Below are 18,296 nucleotides of genomic sequence, written 5' to 3'. Positions count from 1 at the left end.
TAGCCTTCTAGAGTCCTAGGCAGGGTAGCTGCTGCCGTTGCCGCCAACGTGTGGGCACAGTACAATGGCTACTGCGTAGGAGGCGATCTGGAGGTTGATCAAATTATTCGCAACTCAAGTTCTGAAGGTAAATTACAAATCTAATTGCACATACCGGTTTGCTCAGTTCCTAAGAGTGCTTTAGTTACCTTTTTCAGGATGCAAAAATAGTCACATTCCTCTTAAATATTTGTTTATTGATTTAACCAGCCCAAGTCAACGGATCAAGTTGATCAGAACATGAAGACCAGATTTCAAGAAACAAAGATTCCGATTTCTATGCTGCACAGAGCATAGCAATGGCCCTTTTCATCAACAGGTGAAAAACTTCAAAGAGGAGCAGACAGTCAGAGCCGTCGTCTTTCTCCGTCGGCCTGCCATGGCCGCGTTCCCAGAGCTCGATCGAGCTGCAGTCTGCAGCCAGAGCCAGGGGAGGATGGATGCGGGTGGGTAGAGGAATTGTCTGAACTGGCGTTGCTGTCCAATGTCCATTGTGATTCCATTTGTTCCGTCAGTAGGCTCGGCGTGAAATCTCTCTGCCGCGAGGGAGACAATGGGCTTAGACAGGGCCGATTTGTTGTTCCGGTTGCGCCATTCGTGTACAAATTGTGTTTGTTGGGAAGGCCCCTTCTACTGCTTTTGACTCCTAGCCCTGAAGCTAAAATTGACACTGAAAGAAAGAAGAAACTGGCCTAAAAAGGCTAGACACTGATGGAGATGATCCCATGGCTTCCTGAGTAGATCATCGACAATTGGTGGAAGCAAGTGGTGAGAACACGCCGATACAATACGAGCAATGGAGATATCTAAAACAATATTACAAGTTCTGACATAAGTAAATATGAATCAATTTCGAGTACATGGAGAGCTCCCTCTAAATGAGAAGCCTCGTTCAGACTTCTGAATACTAATGAGAAGAATAGTGTGTTACTCATAAGCAGCACAAAAATCCAAAGTTTCTCGATCATGAATACCCATGGCGTGACACACATCAGAGGGTAGATTTCAGCACCGGCAATTGGCATTTTGATTGGCTGGTGGTTGCAATACCCAAATATAGTCAATCAGACTTGCCCTCCTGCGCACCGATCTCCTGCAGATAGTGCTCAGCGTCCAGAGCGGCCATGCACCCTGCACCGTCCATAGGTGATGCCAGAATTAGATATTGGTCACACTAATCTACAAATATATTATCAGCTGAAATCACTAAGATACAGTTCCTAGATTGATCTCGTCACAATACTGTGAGTCACAACCACCATTCATAATCTGGCCACTCTAGCAGTAGGATCGGGAGGCCATAGCTTTGAATCACACTTATGAAACAAAAGAAAACCAGACCAAAACCAAATGCGTGCATTTCTTTTTTAGGTGAAAAGATAACAAAAGCTTTGTAGAAAGTAGATGCATCTCGTATGCGGACTTTTCTAGACAAAAATGTTAACAGTTTAACTCTTTCTGAGCTGTAGGAGTCACTGAAACTCATTCGATTCTGCATTTTAACAAATTAATACTCATTTGTGCAGTTCATGAACATTATCAATGGAGTACTGCACCAAAGGGATGTTATCAGAAATTCAGCCCTTTTGATCACAACATCTGTTCTATCTTAACTTGAAGAATGTGTTGGCTAAACAGATTTATTTGGGTATTGCTCAGCCAAGACTCTACTAGTCTACTTGGTAGTGTTCAGCCATGAGCGCAGGTCTAGTTTTATTATTTTAGGCCCATCCAAAGCTCTTAAGTCAACAACACAGGAAAGTTGAACCTGGACCTTCTCTGTTAACCTCATGCGGGTATGCAATAAATTCCAATTTTATTGTCTCATATGAATTACGGTAAAATTATAATGCCTACAGGCCTGCTCAAATAACTGAACAGGATATGCAACTAGGCATCCCTGAAAACTCATCAACTCGGAAGAATTACAATAGCAAATGTTAATGAGACTGCCAGCATAAAGTTCCAATTCCTATACATCACAATAGAATCCCTGAAATTTGACTTAGATAATCTAAGGGCCAAGCTCTAATCTTATACAATTTTGAGTTAAAAATGTATAAGGCCCAAGTTGGATTGTGAAGAGACTACTAGGGCCATGATCCGTTACCACCCCTTCACAATAGCTCTACCCATATGCCCAGTTGCTCTAAATTCAGAAATCTTTTGGTTAACTGCAGCACTGAAAAGTAATTTTTTTTCTCTCTTCACTAAATGATGTTTTTAGAACTCGTACATGTAAAGCTATGAAGAATGGACATATGGAATAAAACACCAGATTTGTCGTTAAACTACTTTATAGAATGGTTTGGTATTAATTTCTAGTATTTTGAATTTACAGGGGTAATTATCAGAGTTACATCTAGGATAATATTGTGATATATATATATATATATATATATATATATAGAGAGAGAGAGAGAGAGAGAGAGAAATTGAAATGCTACCAATTATCAAAGGATGCATCTGATTGTCACCGGAAAGCAAGAATAATTCCCACATTGTACTTTAAGAAAGTTCCTCTTTGAAGCGTCATACTCTCACGACATTGGGCCTTTTCTGCGCAGGGCACCGGATAGACCGGTGAGGGTGCACCGGTGCAACCGGTCACTCATGGCTCATCAGTAGCCGTTGGCATTCTGACAGCTGACGTGGCTGTCACCGGTTAGATCGGTGCCAAGTCTCCGGTGCATCCGGTGCAGCTTCTTTCCCTTGCAGCTGACATAGAATTGCACCGGTGCACCGTCGGTTCAACCGGTGCTGAAGAAGTTGTGTCCTGGCCACTTGACATGCTCTCTGGTGCATAGAATGGTGCTTGCACCGGTGCTTCAACTTTGCACCACCGGTGCATCCGGTGCCACTTGACTTTCTGGCACCAGCACTGCACATTGCTCCGGTGATAGGGCACCGGTGCATCCGAGGCCTACCGGTTAGGCCGGTGCTGGGTCACAGTTCAACCGATGCAACTGTTTCTGCAGAACTCGTCCAATTCAGTGCTTCTTTGAGTTCTTTCTTCGTGTTTTGCTTTGGTTGGCCTTTTTGCTTCATCCCTGGGATCTATAATTGCTCACTTGACAAACTAATTAGTCCCATTGACTGCGTTGTTACTCAATCACCAAAATCACAAAACAATGGCCTAATGGGACCATTTTCCTTACAAAATCCCGTGGCCCGATAGAAACCGATAGCTCGTGGCCCCCGTTGTACGACCCGTGCACACGGAAGGCCGTTGTACGACATGCTGGCGGTCGGCGCCGGCGGCAAGGATCCTGTGCACGCGCGCTATTTGCCCTTTGGTGCCAAACCTCTCCCAAATCCCCTACCGCGCCCCCCTCAAATACACATCCCAAACCTCGATGGCGACGAAGACGCAACCCTAGCCACTGCCGAGTCGGAGATGATCCCGTTTTGATATTGTCAACCGTCCAACAAGATTATGGAAGAGGGATGATGTAGTTAATTCAAGCTGCTAATGGTTTCAAAACCACACCAAAGCCGCACCAAACTTTCTGCAAAATCATGTACGCCTCAGACCACCCCACCCCACTAGACCAGACCAGCTGCAGGATAAACCAAAACAAACCACTCAACATCGCTCAAACCAGTTCTAAACCTCTACTATTTTTTAGTATGTATGACTCCTGCTTTATTGGCTTGACGAGAACCGTTGAGTCCCAATCCAAACGGACCTGAACTGTTTCCCGCATGGAGCTAAACCGACCCAAACTATTTCCTAATGTCAGCCCATTTGCACCTAACTGAAGCTCAACCGTGGGAAGCCCAAACCAAAAATACTGGTTTGCCACCAAACCATTATCAGGTTGATTGTTAATATAATGCAAACTTGCGTTATGCTCCATAGTATGATAGTCGAAGATGAGAAAGAGTTGGTTAGAATTCCATTGGATTTGAGTGAGATTATGAGCACAACCATTGTCCTACCATCGGAAGTGAGTACAAATACTAACCCTAATCCATTCTTTGTGGAGGTGCTTAATAGAAACTCGGCTATCCGGGCTCGCTCTACGCATAGGCAACTCAAGGATGATTTAGTTGAGCGCATATTGCATTATTGTTATGGGCAAAGGAACAATTACAGCAACATGTGCAATCAAATAGTGACTTTTCATATTAATATTTATATTATATACCTGCTTATTTTATGAGTCATGTGAATTATTTGAATGTATTGTACATTCTCTCATTATGCAACAAAATAGCTACAAATATCAAGTATGCGGTAGATTACCATGATCTATATGTGTCAAAGGATGAATTAAAAACCTTGTAGACAGCTAAACAAATGGTCTGTTCTACCAGCTGCTTGTTTGTGTCAAATAGACAACAGCTGCATATACAGTTGTACTTTCCCTTCGATCAGTCTCTGTGGGGAGTATCATCACACATTTACCGAGACTGAAAACTTGGTAATTGTGCTGGATGAGTGTTATCACCATTTCACTCCTCTTCATAATTGACCCTGCAATATCAGCCAACTTATTGATATGGTATAGCATTTTATACATATAACACTCATATTGTGATTAGCCTTGCTTGCTCTTTCATCGACTCCAGTGCTGGTATACAATTGCTGTAGTAAAAATTTCATAAAACGATTTAACCACATTTTGGGTGATGTGTCTGTGATTGTGTGATGTCCCGCACGCAGCCCGGTATATCTACATTGTTCATTTGCTTAATGCTCGCTCATGTTGTATTTGTTTACGTGCTACGAGTGCTATTAATTTTTGGTATATGTATCTTTTGGCAGGACTCCTCCAAAATGGCTCCGGCTCCTCTATTTTCCACAAAATACGGCTCTTCATACAAAACATAACATTTGGTAGGACTTCTCTGAACAAGCCGGAGCTAGTAGAAGCCTTGCCAAACAGGACCCATGCTATATGTTCTAATTATCAAAATCGACAAGTTAATGAAGAACTTTGGGTACAACTTAGAACATATTAATTTAATTCGCCTCAACCTACATTGGAAGACTCTCTGTATCCCAAATCAGATAACTAAAAAAATAAAAAGATCACCAAAATGACACATTCATCAGACTCGGCATCGGGTTCCCTCGCCATCTTCCACGCTATTCACGGGTGCTGGCTCGTCAAACATATCGAGCCAAACTCCGCTCGCTATCCTCGACTCTCGCCTCTCCCGGAGCTCCTCACATGGCCCGTGCGCGCCTGCAGCCGCGGCCGGCAGCGGGGCCGCACGCACCTCGATATCCGGCGGGGTCGAGCTCCTGCCGCCTGAGCGTGGTCCAGCTTCTCCTTGGCCGCGAAGCATGAATGGGGCGGCTACGGAGAAGGGGATGGAGTGGATCGAGTAGAAAATGGATAAAGAAACGGTTGGATTTTTCACTTTTTAGATAGCTAAATAGCTAGCTAAATAAAATTTGACTAGTGTAATTTGAAGAAGCTCTTTAAGATGTTCTAATTATAAAATATTTCATAAGTTGGCGCTAATTTGAGAGACTGAACCTATTAAGCCTAATTAAACCATTATTAGCACATGTTTACTGTAGCACAACATGGTCAGATCATGAACTAATTAGTCTTTATTAACATAGTATCAGTACGTCTACGGGTAATATAATAAATCTACATAATTTCACCAACTTTGTGCTCGATCACTCCATGTATAGGCCGTGTTATGATCATGCAATCATGCGAGGCATTATCCGATTGGTATTCGGATTAATTTGTCCAGATTCCGGTTATGATTCTGATTGATTTGTTAGTGTTTCAATTAAGATTCCAATTGATGAAAGGCTAGTTCGACTGGTATACGGCATATACTAAGGCCCACCTGTCAATGAGACAAGATGGACCAAATATTTAGGTGGAAACCTTACTCGCTCTAGTAATAATAGGTGTAGATATAGATGGACTCTCGCTCATAAGTTAGCCACCATTTATGCAACCTACAATTAATATTTCTAATTGGTATTCAAATATACGATGTGACGGGACTACTCTAGGATTCAAACACCATACCATCGCTAGCATTCCGTTTGTGCATGCTCTCAAAGAAAAACTCACTTAGCTCAATTGATGATTAACAAAAAAAATTACAAATTTGGCCATAGCGCGCGGATGAGGCACCTGTGTAAATCATAGACACAAGTGAAATACGACCTAGATAGAGGCAACCAATGTTAGCCTAAACGTTAAACGGTCAACAGTCGGTCACCCACGGTGTAGCAAATAGTCGGAATATACGGCCGTTTAAACGGCTTTATAAATGGTCGAAACAGTTTTATACGGATTTGCTCAGCTAATCGACCTACACGGCTACCAATTGAGTAGCGTTTACACGTCGTGGAAACGGTGTAAACGGACGTGTAGACGAACAGTAGTGCCGACCAGTCACAAGTCTAGCTGAGCGTACGCCGTACTGACGAACGATCCAGTCCAGCATGGAGGCATTGGAGGGGTATTTCTACTGTTCTTGTAATCTTGGAACCCAGAGTATGCTCGCTTTCCCTGTTACATAGCATTAACTATTTTTAATTCAATTAACGTCGCGGAGGCAATACATGATCGGCGGTGGGTAAGAGGAATTCAGGGGCAATTGCCGATTACTTGCAGCTCTAATTGAGGCTCACTGCTGTGTAACTACAGCCTGATCAAGATGATCAGTGTATTTGGCGATATGGAACACCAACGGTCAGTAACTCAGTATTCTGCGAAGCCTGCATATCTAATGCTACATCAAGGATCGGTCATGCATTTTCCCTAGGCACAAACTGATCTGGCAAACTTGGGTGCACCTGAAAGTGAAGATATTCTTTTGGTTGGTATTCAGACAATGTCATTGGACGACTGACAGAAGAGAGAGGCATGGTCTGGAGACACACACAAACTGCCCTATTAAGACCCTGAAACATGCAACCACCTGTTCGCCTCTTGTACCGTGACTATGCAAGTCTGGTACGAAGTTTTTGCAGCCCTGGGTGTGAACCTGTCACCGCCGAGATCAGAGAAAGGTGGCACGAATTCAGAGCGCTGCTTCCTGATAGCTCGCAAAAAGGTTTCGACACACTATTTGCCTTAGTCTGCTGGCAAATTTGAAAGGAGAGAAACGTCAGAATTTTTAGAGCACAAGTTACTGCACTACCTCAGCTGTTGATCTCGATCAAATCCGAAGGTGAACTCTAGCAGGGGCCAAGAGGCTAAGTTTTTTATTTTCCGAGTAATCAGTTTTCGCTCTTTGTAATAGCAGCTGAACTACTTTGTAATAGGAGCTGCACATCTAAAATTGTGTAATAGGAGCTGCACATCTAAAATTGTGTGTGCTTCAACATTGCGTGTTGTAAAAATTCTTTTTTTTTCTATCTATTAATACAAAGATACACAGCTCTCCTGCATATTCGGAAAAAAAACTTTTAATTCAATTATATCCCATCGCAGACTAAAAAATGTACAATTGGTCTTTTAATTCAATTTGTATGGATTTAATTAACCACTGGACTAATAAATTCTCTACAAATCCCTGCTGGTAAGCCCTGAATCCTGAACACATGTATGGAGATGGAGCTAGCTAGTAAGCTAGCCGCCTCTGTCATCTGCCGAGGTCACGCACCTCCTTGACGGCGGTCGCCACCGGCAGCTGATCAACAAGAACAGGGCATCGTGAACCTGCAGCATCGTCACGACTTCACGAGAACGACGAGGGTGGCCTCGGCGGCTACCGCCACCGCGAGGAATCCAAGGAGGCCGACCGTCGGGGACGTGTACTGGTGCATGTCTCACACGGAGGTCAGGGCAAGCGCCAGCATCACCAGCACGGGCACCGGCATGACGATCAGCGCATACGCCCTCGCGCAGAGCTGCTTGTTGATGGTGGCACCGGCCAGGACACATCCCAGAACGCGGTGGCGAGCAGAGCGTGTAGTCGCCGGGAACCTAGCCGAGCACCGCGACATGGCATCGCTAACGGCTGATCTGACGCCGACATTGGAGGGCGCGGCGCTCAGGGCAGAGTGCAGGACGGACCCAGGAAGCCTCACTGGCGGCTGCCTTCTCGGGCGGTGTCTAGGCTCACCTCGCCGGAGCTCGACGCCGGGAATCATGGAGGCCGGAGGGGGACACGGTGGTCGAGCGCTCGGAGAGAGGAAAGGGGCTCCCTGGCGTGCGACGCGCGCGTTGATCGCGGCCGTCCAGGTCAAATCTAACGGTTAGCAACCCCAGAGGGTGGACGGTATTTCATTTACCGTCCACCCCTGGACGGTAATCCTAACAACGACCGCACCCTCAGCTCTGGCCACCCGCCGAGACCAACGGCGGCGACGCCATCGCGGCTTCCACAACGAGCTATCGCAGCTTCGGAGCAGAAGACCACGGCGCCGTTTATCTTTCTCCTGACCCACCACGGCTGCTCGGAGCTTCGGATATGTACACGCCGCGCTCATGGGCATGGAGCGCCGAGGGTGCGGCGGCTCGCCGCCCGTGTCGCTGTGCAGTCCGGCCGTCCCATCAGACCTCGTCGGCGTTCGTCTGCGTGAACTTCCACAGCCGCCGGACCCCGTGCGGTCGACGAGCTCGCATGGAGGCTCTGGCGGCGAGGCGCGTGATGTCAGGTTGATCCGCCATGTGCTGCGACCACGAGGGCGGCACGCGTGGCCCCGCTGCGCAGGAGCAGGTGGCCGACTGGCCGTCGAGATGTGGCGCTGACCAACTCGCCGGTGTGATCGGAGCCGCGCCCGCGTGTCGCCACAGAGTTCTTCCTTCTTGCTCTGCTGATCGTCAAGCCAGGCGGAGCGGCAAGCAGCCGAAAGCGCGTGGAGAACGGCATGGCCTCGCCAGTTCATCTCGCAGGCAGGCAATCAATCTAGGCCGCACAAGTGCAAACGAACGGACCAGAGAGGCCAGGGGTGGACGGTATTTCATTTACCGTCCACCCCTGAAATACCGTCGCCCCGCTGAGCTCGGGCTGCCCGGCGCCATCGATGGCTGACACGGCGTGCTGCTTCCGCGCAGGAGATGGAGGCCCTAGGGCGGCCAAGCTGCTACCTAATACACCCCAGCTGGCCGGTGAGCGGCACGCGCGTCCTCGTTTTCCTGTACGGGCTCGCCCGGCCGGCGGCGGCCGCCCATCACACATCGTCGGCGTTCACCGCTACGGGCAAAGAACTTCCACGTCACGCGATCCGGCCGTGGAATTTTGTGGTGATTTGGAGCGCGGTGAAGGAAGGATATCGCCGTAGTTCGTTGGGTGTACTGTGGAGCCGCTCCGGCATTGCCGGTGTGGCCGTGCCGCACGGCAGGAGGTTGGCCACCGACAGGCCCCGTGAAGATTTCTCCTCGCTCTCGCTCTGCAGAATCCATAGGACCATGAAACTTTGCCGTAAGTTCCAATGGTAACTCCCATATCGTTTTGCTCAGTGCATGATTAAGACTGCTTCAGTTATCTTTTTCAAGATGCAAAATAGTCACATTATATTCCTCTTAAATATTTGTTTGTTGATTTATTTAACCAGCACCAAGTCAAATAAACGGATCAGGTTGATTAGAACATGTAAGACCAGATTTCACGAATAAATATTATTCTTATTTCTATGCTGCACATAGCATGAGAATGGCCCTTGTCATCCACATGTGGAAAACAACAGAGAAGCAGACAGGCGTCAGGCCGAGCCGTCGTCTTTCCCCATCGGTCTGCCATGGCCCCGTTCTCTGAGCTCGAGCTACAACCAGGGAATGGATCATGGATGGGGTTGGGGGTGGGAAGGGGCGAAGGACCGTAGGGGAATCGTCTGAACTGACATCGCTGTCCACTGTGAATTTGTTACTCCAATTGTTCCGTCAGTTCAGACTGCAGGCTCGGCCGCTCGGCCCTCGGCTTAGACAGGGCTGGTTTGGTTGCTCCAATTGCGGCCTGCGTGTGCAATTGTGTTTGCTTGCTTGCTTGGAAGGCCCCTTCATTCTACTTCTTTGACTCCTACCCCTGAAGAAAGAAGAAACTGACCTAAAAAAGCTAGACACTGATGGAGATGATCAGATGAGTTTTTTTAAAAGAAATGATCAGATGATTGGACCATGAACAATCGGTGGAACCATGTGGTGACACGAACAACACGCCGATATACAATACTGAGCGATGTAGACATCTAAAACAATAATACAAGTTTCTGTTGGGATAACGGCACTAACAATTGCACAACTTAATCCCTCATCTTGTGATGACCATTGAGGAGAACATTTACCAACAGATATGCAGCGGAAGAATAAGAATCACATGCACAAGAGACACAGAAATTTACGTGCGAAAACCTCCTTAATATGAGGAGTAAAAAACCCACGGGACCAATCGGTCCACTCCAAGTTTCCACTATAATCAATAAATAGTTATAAGAAATCTTCTCTAGTACCTCTAGAGGATTACACCAGCAGCAACACATTCACCATGATACACTTGGCATCAAAAATAACAACAACCACAATTATATATCAAGAGGTATGACAACTGTCAATAGAGAAGTCGTAGATTCTGTCCCCTTCAGTAATCAGTTCATATCTCATAAACCATAGCTCCCTTGTGCACAAATTTTGGTAGGCAAGTAGATCTACGAGTACTCTGACTACTGACCAAATTTCAGCTCAATCGTACACTGTTTGACCACCCAAACAAATCATCTACCGAAACTGCTCTGTGCTGAAACTGCAGTCACCGAACTAACAAAATCCCTATCAAATCTGATGCTCTGCTCAACCAATCCTCAAACCCACTGACCAGATCGAAGTGCTCTATGTGTAGAAAGAGCTCACCAAGTTTGGGGCAAATCCAATCACGCTTGAGCCTCCAATCACTGGTTCGAAGCAGATCGGTTCACAGCCACCAAATGTGGACAAATTTGCTTCTCCTTCTTCTTCCTCTCTTCTCTCTAGTTATGTTGTGTGTGTTCTGCTCTTCCACCCACTCAAAGTGACGGCCAGCACCTGGTAAAGATGAGGGTAGACATTCCTTACTTGCCACTAACTCTCAAAGAGCAATCTCAACCATTGATTCAAACACTACATCAATGGTGCATAAGCATTTGAGCTTGTGGGCTGTCTTTATGAGTTTGATGGGCTCCAAATCATTCTCATGTGGAGAGATAGCCCAACAGTTCCGACCTAAGTACATATGAATAAATTTCGAGTCTATCGAGAGTTCCCTCTTAAAAGGGAAGCTTATTCAGACTCTAAGCAGCACAAAAATACAAGGTTTCTCGATCATGAATACCCATATGGCATTGTTAGCTTGAGGTGAATCTTGCGCGGAACGGGCAATTTGACCGGGGTAGTCGCCGGCGTCGTCGCCGGCTCGCCGGCAACTAAGATGAGCACCGCGACGGGCCATCGCTCACGGCTGAGGCGGACATTGGAGGGCGCGGCGCAGGGCAGAGGGCAGGAGCTAGGAAGCCTCACATGCCTGCGGCTGCTGCATTCCCGGGCGGTACCTCTGCTCACCTCACCGGAGCTCGACGCGGGCACGCCGGTCAAGCGCACAAAGGAAAGGGTCTCGCAGGCTTGCGACCCGCGCGTTGATCACAGCCGTACAGGTCCAATCTGACGGTTATGAAACCCCAGAGGGCGGACGGTATTTTATTTACTGTCCACCCCTTTTACCGTCCGCCGCTGGATCCTGGATGGTAATCCAAACAACGACCACCCCCGACTCCCCAAGGTCGGGCCGCTCGCCATCACCAACGGTGACCACGCCGTCCTGCCTTCCACGACAAGCTGTCGCAGCTTCGGAGCAGAAGATGGAGGCCAAGGCGCCGTATAGCTTTCTCCTGACCTACCTCGTCTGTGCGGCTGTACACGTACGCAGCGCCGCGCCCATGGGCATGGAGCGCCGGCGGACGGGCCGCTCGCGTCGCTCCGCAGGTCGTGCCATCAGACCTCGTCGACGTTCGTCCGCGTGAACTTCCACGGCCTCACGCACGGGCTTTCAGGGGAGGCGACGGCGTCGAGGCACGTGATGACAGGTTGATCCGCCGTGTGCCGCGACAGCGAGGCCGCCGGCACGCGTGGCCGCGCCGCGCAGGAGTAGGTGGCCGACTGGCCGTCGGGGTGTGGCGCTGACCAACCTGCCGGTATGATCGAAGCCGCGCCCGCGTCTCGCCACATACCTCTTCCTTCTTGCTCTGCTGATCGTCGAGCCAAGCGGAGCGGCAACCAGCCGAGCGCGCGAGGAAGACGGCAGAGCTTTGTTGCCTCGCAGGCAATCAAGGCCGCACAAGTGCAAATCAATGGACAAGAGAGGTCCAGGGGTTGGACGGTATTTCAATTACCGTCCACCCTTGGGCTCGGTGCTGCGGGCAGCACGGCGCCATGGATTGGCAGCCAGTGAGCCACACCGTGCACATGAGCACATCTCTACAGCGGGCGCTGACGGCTTCCGCGCAGGAGAAGGAGGTCCTAGGGCGGCCGAGCTGCTTCCTGATCCACTCCAGCTCGCCGGTGAGGCGGCACGCGCGTCCTCGTGCTCCTGTACGGGATGGGCGGATCATGCACTGATGCACATCGTCGGCGCTCACCGCTACGGGCGAACGTCCACGCCACGCGATCTGTTCGAGGACTTTTGTGGTGACCTGGAGCGCAGTGAATGAAGGATCTCGCCGTGGTTCGTTGTCTGAAACAGCGAGGCCGCTCCGGCATTGCCGGTGTGCCTGTGCCGCGCAGCAGGAGGACGGGCTTCGCGGCGCCGACAGCCCCCGTGAAGGCTTCTCCTAGCTCTCGCTCTGCAGAATCCAGTGGACATGAAACTTTGCCGTACAATGCGGCTCCATAACCCCGAATCTATCTCCAGCACAGCTCGAGGTAGCCCACGATGACAACGCCATGGGCTTCGTTGACGAGGATGAGTCCTAGCCTTCTAGAGTCCTAGGCAGGGTAGCTGCTGCCGTTGCCGCCAACGTGTGGGCACAGTACAATGGCTACTGCGTAGGAGGCGATCTGGAGGTTGATCAAATTATTCGCAACTCAAGTTCTGAAGGTAAATTACAAATCTAATTGCACATACCGGTTTGCTCAGTTCCTAAGAGTGCTTTAGTTACCTTTTTCAGGATGCAAAAATAGTCACATTCCTCTTAAATATTTGTTTATTGATTTAACCAGCCCAAGTCAACGGATCAAGTTGATCAGAACATGAAGACCAGATTTCAAGAAACAAAGATTCCGATTTCTATGCTGCACAGAGCATAGCAATGGCCCTTTTCATCAACAGGTGAAAAACTTCAAAGAGGAGCAGACAGTCAGAGCCGTCGTCTTTCTCCGTCGGCCTGCCATGGCCGCGTTCCCAGAGCTCGATCGAGCTGCAGTCTGCAGCCAGAGCCAGGGGAGGATGGATGCGGGTGGGTAGAGGAATTGTCTGAACTGGCGTTGCTGTCCAATGTCCATTGTGATTCCATTTGTTCCGTCAGTAGGCTCGGCGTGAAATCTCTCTGCCGCGAGGGAGACAATGGGCTTAGACAGGGCCGATTTGTTGTTCCGGTTGCGCCATTCGTGTACAAATTGTGTTTGTTGGGAAGGCCCCTTCTACTGCTTTTGACTCCTAGCCCTGAAGCTAAAATTGACACTGAAAGAAAGAAGAAACTGGCCTAAAAAGGCTAGACACTGATGGAGATGATCCCATGGCTTCCTGAGTAGATCATCGACAATTGGTGGAAGCAAGTGGTGAGAACACGCCGATACAATACGAGCAATGGAGATATCTAAAACAATATTACAAGTTCTGACATAAGTAAATATGAATCAATTTCGAGTACATGGAGAGCTCCCTCTAAATAAGAAGCCTCGTTCAGACTTCTGAATACTAATGAGAAGAATAGTGTGTTACTCATAAGCAGCACAAAAATCCAAAGTTTCTCGATCATGAATACCCATGGCGTGACACACATCAGAGGGTAGATTTCAGCACCGGCAATTGGCATTTTGATTGGCTGGTGGTTGCAATACCCAAATATAGTCAATCAGACTTGCCCTCCTGCGCACCGATCTCCTGCAGATAGTGCTCAGCGTCCAGAGCGGCCATGCACCCTGCACCGTCCATAGGTGATGCCAGAATTAGATATTGGTCACACTAATCTACAAATATATTATCAGCTGAAATCACTAAGATACAGTTCCTAGATTGATCTCGTCACAATACTGTGAGTCACAACCACCATTCATAATCTGGCCACTCTAGCAGTAGGATCGGGAGGCCATAGCTTTGAATCACACTTATGAAACAAAAGAAAACCAGACCAAAACCAAATGCGTGCATTTCTTTTTTAGGTGAAAAGATAACAAAAGCTTTGTAGAAAGTAGATGCATCTCGTATGCGGACTTTTCTAGACAAAAATGTTAACAGTTTAACTCTTTCTGAGCTGCAGGAGTCACTGAAACTCATTCGATTCTGCATTTTAACAAATTAATACTCATTTGTGCAGTTCATGAACATTATCAATGGAGTACTGCACCAAAGGGATGTTATCAGAAATTCAGCCCTTTTGATCACAACATCTGTTCTATCTTAACTTGAAGAATGTGTTGGCTAAACAGATTTATTTGGGTATTGCTCAGCCAAGACTCTACTAGTCTACTTGGTAGTGTTCAGCCATGAGCGCAGGTCTAGTTTTATTATTTTAGGCCCATCCAAAGCTCTTAAGTCAACAACACAGGAAAGTTGAACCTGGACCTTCTCTGTTAACCTCATGCGGGTATGCAATAAATTCCAATTTTATTGTCTCATATGAATTACGGTAAAATTATAATGCCTACAGGCCTGCTCAAATAACTGAACAGGATATGCAACTAGGCATCCCTGAAAACTCATCAACTCGGAAGAATTACAATAGCAAATGTTAATGAGACTGCCAGCATAAAGTTCCAATTCCTATACATCACAATAGAATCCCTGAAATTTGACTTAGATAATCTAAGGGCCAAGCTCTAATCTTATACAATTTTGAGTTAAAAATGTATAAGGCCCAAGTTGGATTGTGAAGAGACTACTAGGGCCATGATCCGTTACCACCCCTTCACAATAGCTCTACCCATATGCCCAGTTGCTCTAAATTCAGAAATCTTTTGGTTAACTGCAGCACTGAAAAGTAATTTTTTTCTCTCTTCACTAAATGATGTTTTTAGAACTCGTACATGTAAAGCTATGAAGAATGGACATATGGAATAAAACACCAGATTTGTCGTTAAACTACTTTATAGAATGGTTTGGTATTAATTTCTAGTATTTTGAATTTACAGGGGTAATTATCAGAGTTACATCTAGGATAATATTGTGATATATATATATATATATATATATAGAGAGAGAGAGAGAGAGAGAGAGAGAGAGAGAAATTGAAATGCTACCAATTATCAAAGGATGCATCTGATTGTCACCGGAAAGCAAGAATAATTCCCACATTGTACTTTAAGAAAGTTCCTCTTTGAAGCGTCATACTCTCATGACATAGCTAAAACATAAACTAAGCTACTAGCCATTGATCCTTCATGATTTCCATTGCATTTCAGAGGGGTATTTCTACCCTGATTGATATGTATGAACATTGAGGGTGTGTTTAGACACTGTAAAATTTTGGACGAAATTCACTGTAGCAGTTTTCAACCGAAGATTAGAAGGGCTAAACATGATCTAATTATAAAACTAATTACACGGATGAACGGAAAATCGCGAGCCGAATCTATTAAACCTAATTAATCCATCATTAGAGGTTGTTTACTGTAGCACGACATTATCTAATCATGATCAAATTAGGCTTAAAAGATTCGTCTCGCAATTACACCTAGGGGTTGTTGAATGGGTTTTGTTACTTATCCACATTTAATACTACTCCTAATTAGTGGTCAAACATTCAAAGTTACTGTAGTGTCGTAAAATTTTGGGTATCTAAACACACCCTCAAGAATCCCTTGCAACACAAAATGACAGAATCACATAGCAGTAGAGGAATACCTGATCCAGCAGCAGTAATGGCCTGGCGATACTTCTTGTCCTGCACGTCGCCAGCAGCGAATACCCCCTTCACACTGGTGTGAGTGGAGCCCGGCTTGGTTGCGACATATCCATCTGAATCGAGTTCGAGCTGCCCACCGAGGAACTTGGTCGCCGGCTCATGCCCAATGGCAAAGAAGAGGCCGGCCACCTGAAGATCCGAGATATCACCACTCACCAGGTTCTTGACCTTGACGCTAGCCAATGGGCCGCCGCCTTCGCCGCCATAGGCCTCGACAACCTCCGAGTCCCAGATGACCTGGATTTTTGGGTTCTCGAGCGCCCTGGCCTGCATGATCTTGGAAGCCCGGAAGGTGTTTCGGCGGTGGATGATGTAGACATGGGAGCCGTACTTGGTGAGGAAATTGGCCTCCTCCATGGCGGAGTCGCCGCCGCCTATGACGGCGATGGGCTTGTTCCGAAAGATGGGGGCGGCGCCGTCGCAGACGGCGCAGGCGGAGATGCCGCGGTTCCAGTACGCATCGGAGCCGGGGAAGTGGAGGCGTCGGGCGACGGCCCCCGTGGCGACGACGACCGCGTCGGCGAGAACGGTGGTGGAGTCGGAGGCGACGCGGAAGGGGCGGGCCGAGAAGTCGACGGCGGTGACGGTCTCGGAGAGGATGTTGGTGCCGAAGCGGCGGGACTGCGCGCGGCAGCGTTCCATGAGGTCGGCGCCCATGATGCCGTCGGGGAAGCCCGGGAAGTTCTCGACATCGGTGGTGGTGGTGAGCTGCCCGCCCGCGGCGATGTCGTTGGCCATCCAGCCCTCGAAGAGCACGGGCTTGAGCTCCGCGCGGGCGGCGTAGATGGCCGCCGTGTGCGCGGCGGGGCCGCTCCCGATGATGCAGACGCGCGTGCGGAGTGGCGCGGCGGCGGATCCGTCCATGGCTGCTTGCTCGGCTTGGCGGCGGCGGTCAAGGGGGCGCCTCTGAATTCGGAAGGGAAATTACACTTCGCACCTCGTCGGTTTCTGGTCACTGGTCTTTCAGGAAGCTAGCCAATGGCTAGTGTCTCCCAATGTTGATCCAGTACATGCCAGCATCGAATTGCAATCAGCATGGAACAAATGAACAATTTTCATTGACATGTGAAATGCGGCGACATGTTTACTTGTTTACAAGATTGATGTATTTGGCTATTTGCACACAGCCCCCCCCCCCCCCCGGCGTTTCGTACACCCTGTACGTGCAAATAAATACTCTCTACGTCCTAAACTATGTATTTCAAATTATAAGTCATTTCAAAAAATTTAGAAAGTCAAAACATTTTATGTTTGACCAAAAATTATATAGAGAAATAGAAAGGTTTATGACATCAAAATGATATATATATATATTATGAAAATATAAGTAATGAAGAACCTAATGATACTTAGTTGGTATTGTAAATGTTATTATTTTTCTATAAAAATTTGGTTAAATTTAAGAAAATTTGACTCTCTAATATTCTTAGAATGACTTATAGTTTAGAATGGAGGGAGTATTTTACAAAGTCGATCTCTTTCAATGGTTTGCTTTTAATGCTATGTAGTTTTATTCCTTCTTTTTCGACTGAGGGACTGGCGGAGTACATTTATCTTTTCAATCTATATAATATATAATTACGCTCGCTTTGCCTGTTAGTGTCAAGGGTTAATTGTTGATGATTTCTTATATTTTCTAGTAAGTCGTTAGTGTTTTTTAATCATATATGATCGTCATGCATCAAAAGTTAATTTACATTATAATGAGTTGTGCTCTATAAATTGATTTATCATCTACCCATCTGTTCCGAAACTAGAGTGAAACGTCCAGACTAACTCGAAGGCTGATGCTCCTAGACACAGTTACTGGATGCATTCCAAGGTTGGTGGATTCGGTCACTCAGCAAAAATGTCACAATGTGGGACAGAGAGAGTACAAGAAACCAAATCTTTAGTAATTTTATAGGAGCAAGTTCAACCATAAGCTTATGTTGTATGAGCGGAGCCTGTTACAACCACACACGCGTGTGATGCAGTATCGTGCGGCTCGGCAGTCGGCAGTGACTTTTTTATTTTTGGGGGTTAGAAAACCAAAGGGGTTACCAATAGAGTCCCTTCACCTTGTATGTGGGCTTTATAGCGGACTGTGTATGCGGCCCAACCCAACAAGTCTAAGTGCCGTCCAACCGATGACTAATCCCTCCGTCCTTCCTTCTTCCCGAGTTGCCTCGCAAAAAACAGCCGACGCCGACCATGGTCCATGGCGAGCGCATTACGAGTCCGGCCGCCGCCGGAG

The 18,296-nt window shown here is 47.4% G+C and overlaps 1 protein-coding gene across 1 annotated transcript; it reads right to left on the bottom strand.

The window, feature by feature from the left end:
* Positions 1 to 13,699: 13,699 nt before the first annotated feature.
* LOC120657010 (thioredoxin reductase NTRB-like) lies at positions 13,700 to 17,152 on the bottom strand. The gene is made up of 2 exons (XM_039935256.1): positions 16,000 to 17,152; positions 13,700 to 14,078 (listed from the first exon to the last, which is right to left on the bottom strand). The coding sequence occupies exons 1-2, from the start codon at positions 16,922 to 16,924 to the stop codon at positions 14,008 to 14,010; spliced, it is 996 nt and encodes a 331-aa protein (XP_039791190.1). The 5' UTR covers positions 16,925 to 17,152; the 3' UTR covers positions 13,700 to 14,007.
* Between the last annotated feature and the right edge of the window lie 1,144 nt (positions 17,153 to 18,296).

Source organism: Panicum virgatum, chromosome 1N (assembly GCF_016808335.1).
Source record: "Panicum virgatum strain AP13 chromosome 1N, P.virgatum_v5, whole genome shotgun sequence".
Classification (NCBI taxonomy): Eukaryota; Viridiplantae; Streptophyta; class Magnoliopsida; order Poales; family Poaceae; genus Panicum; species Panicum virgatum.
The sequence above is the reverse complement of the archived record's forward strand: the minus strand, read 5'-3'. Positions and strand labels throughout refer to the sequence as shown.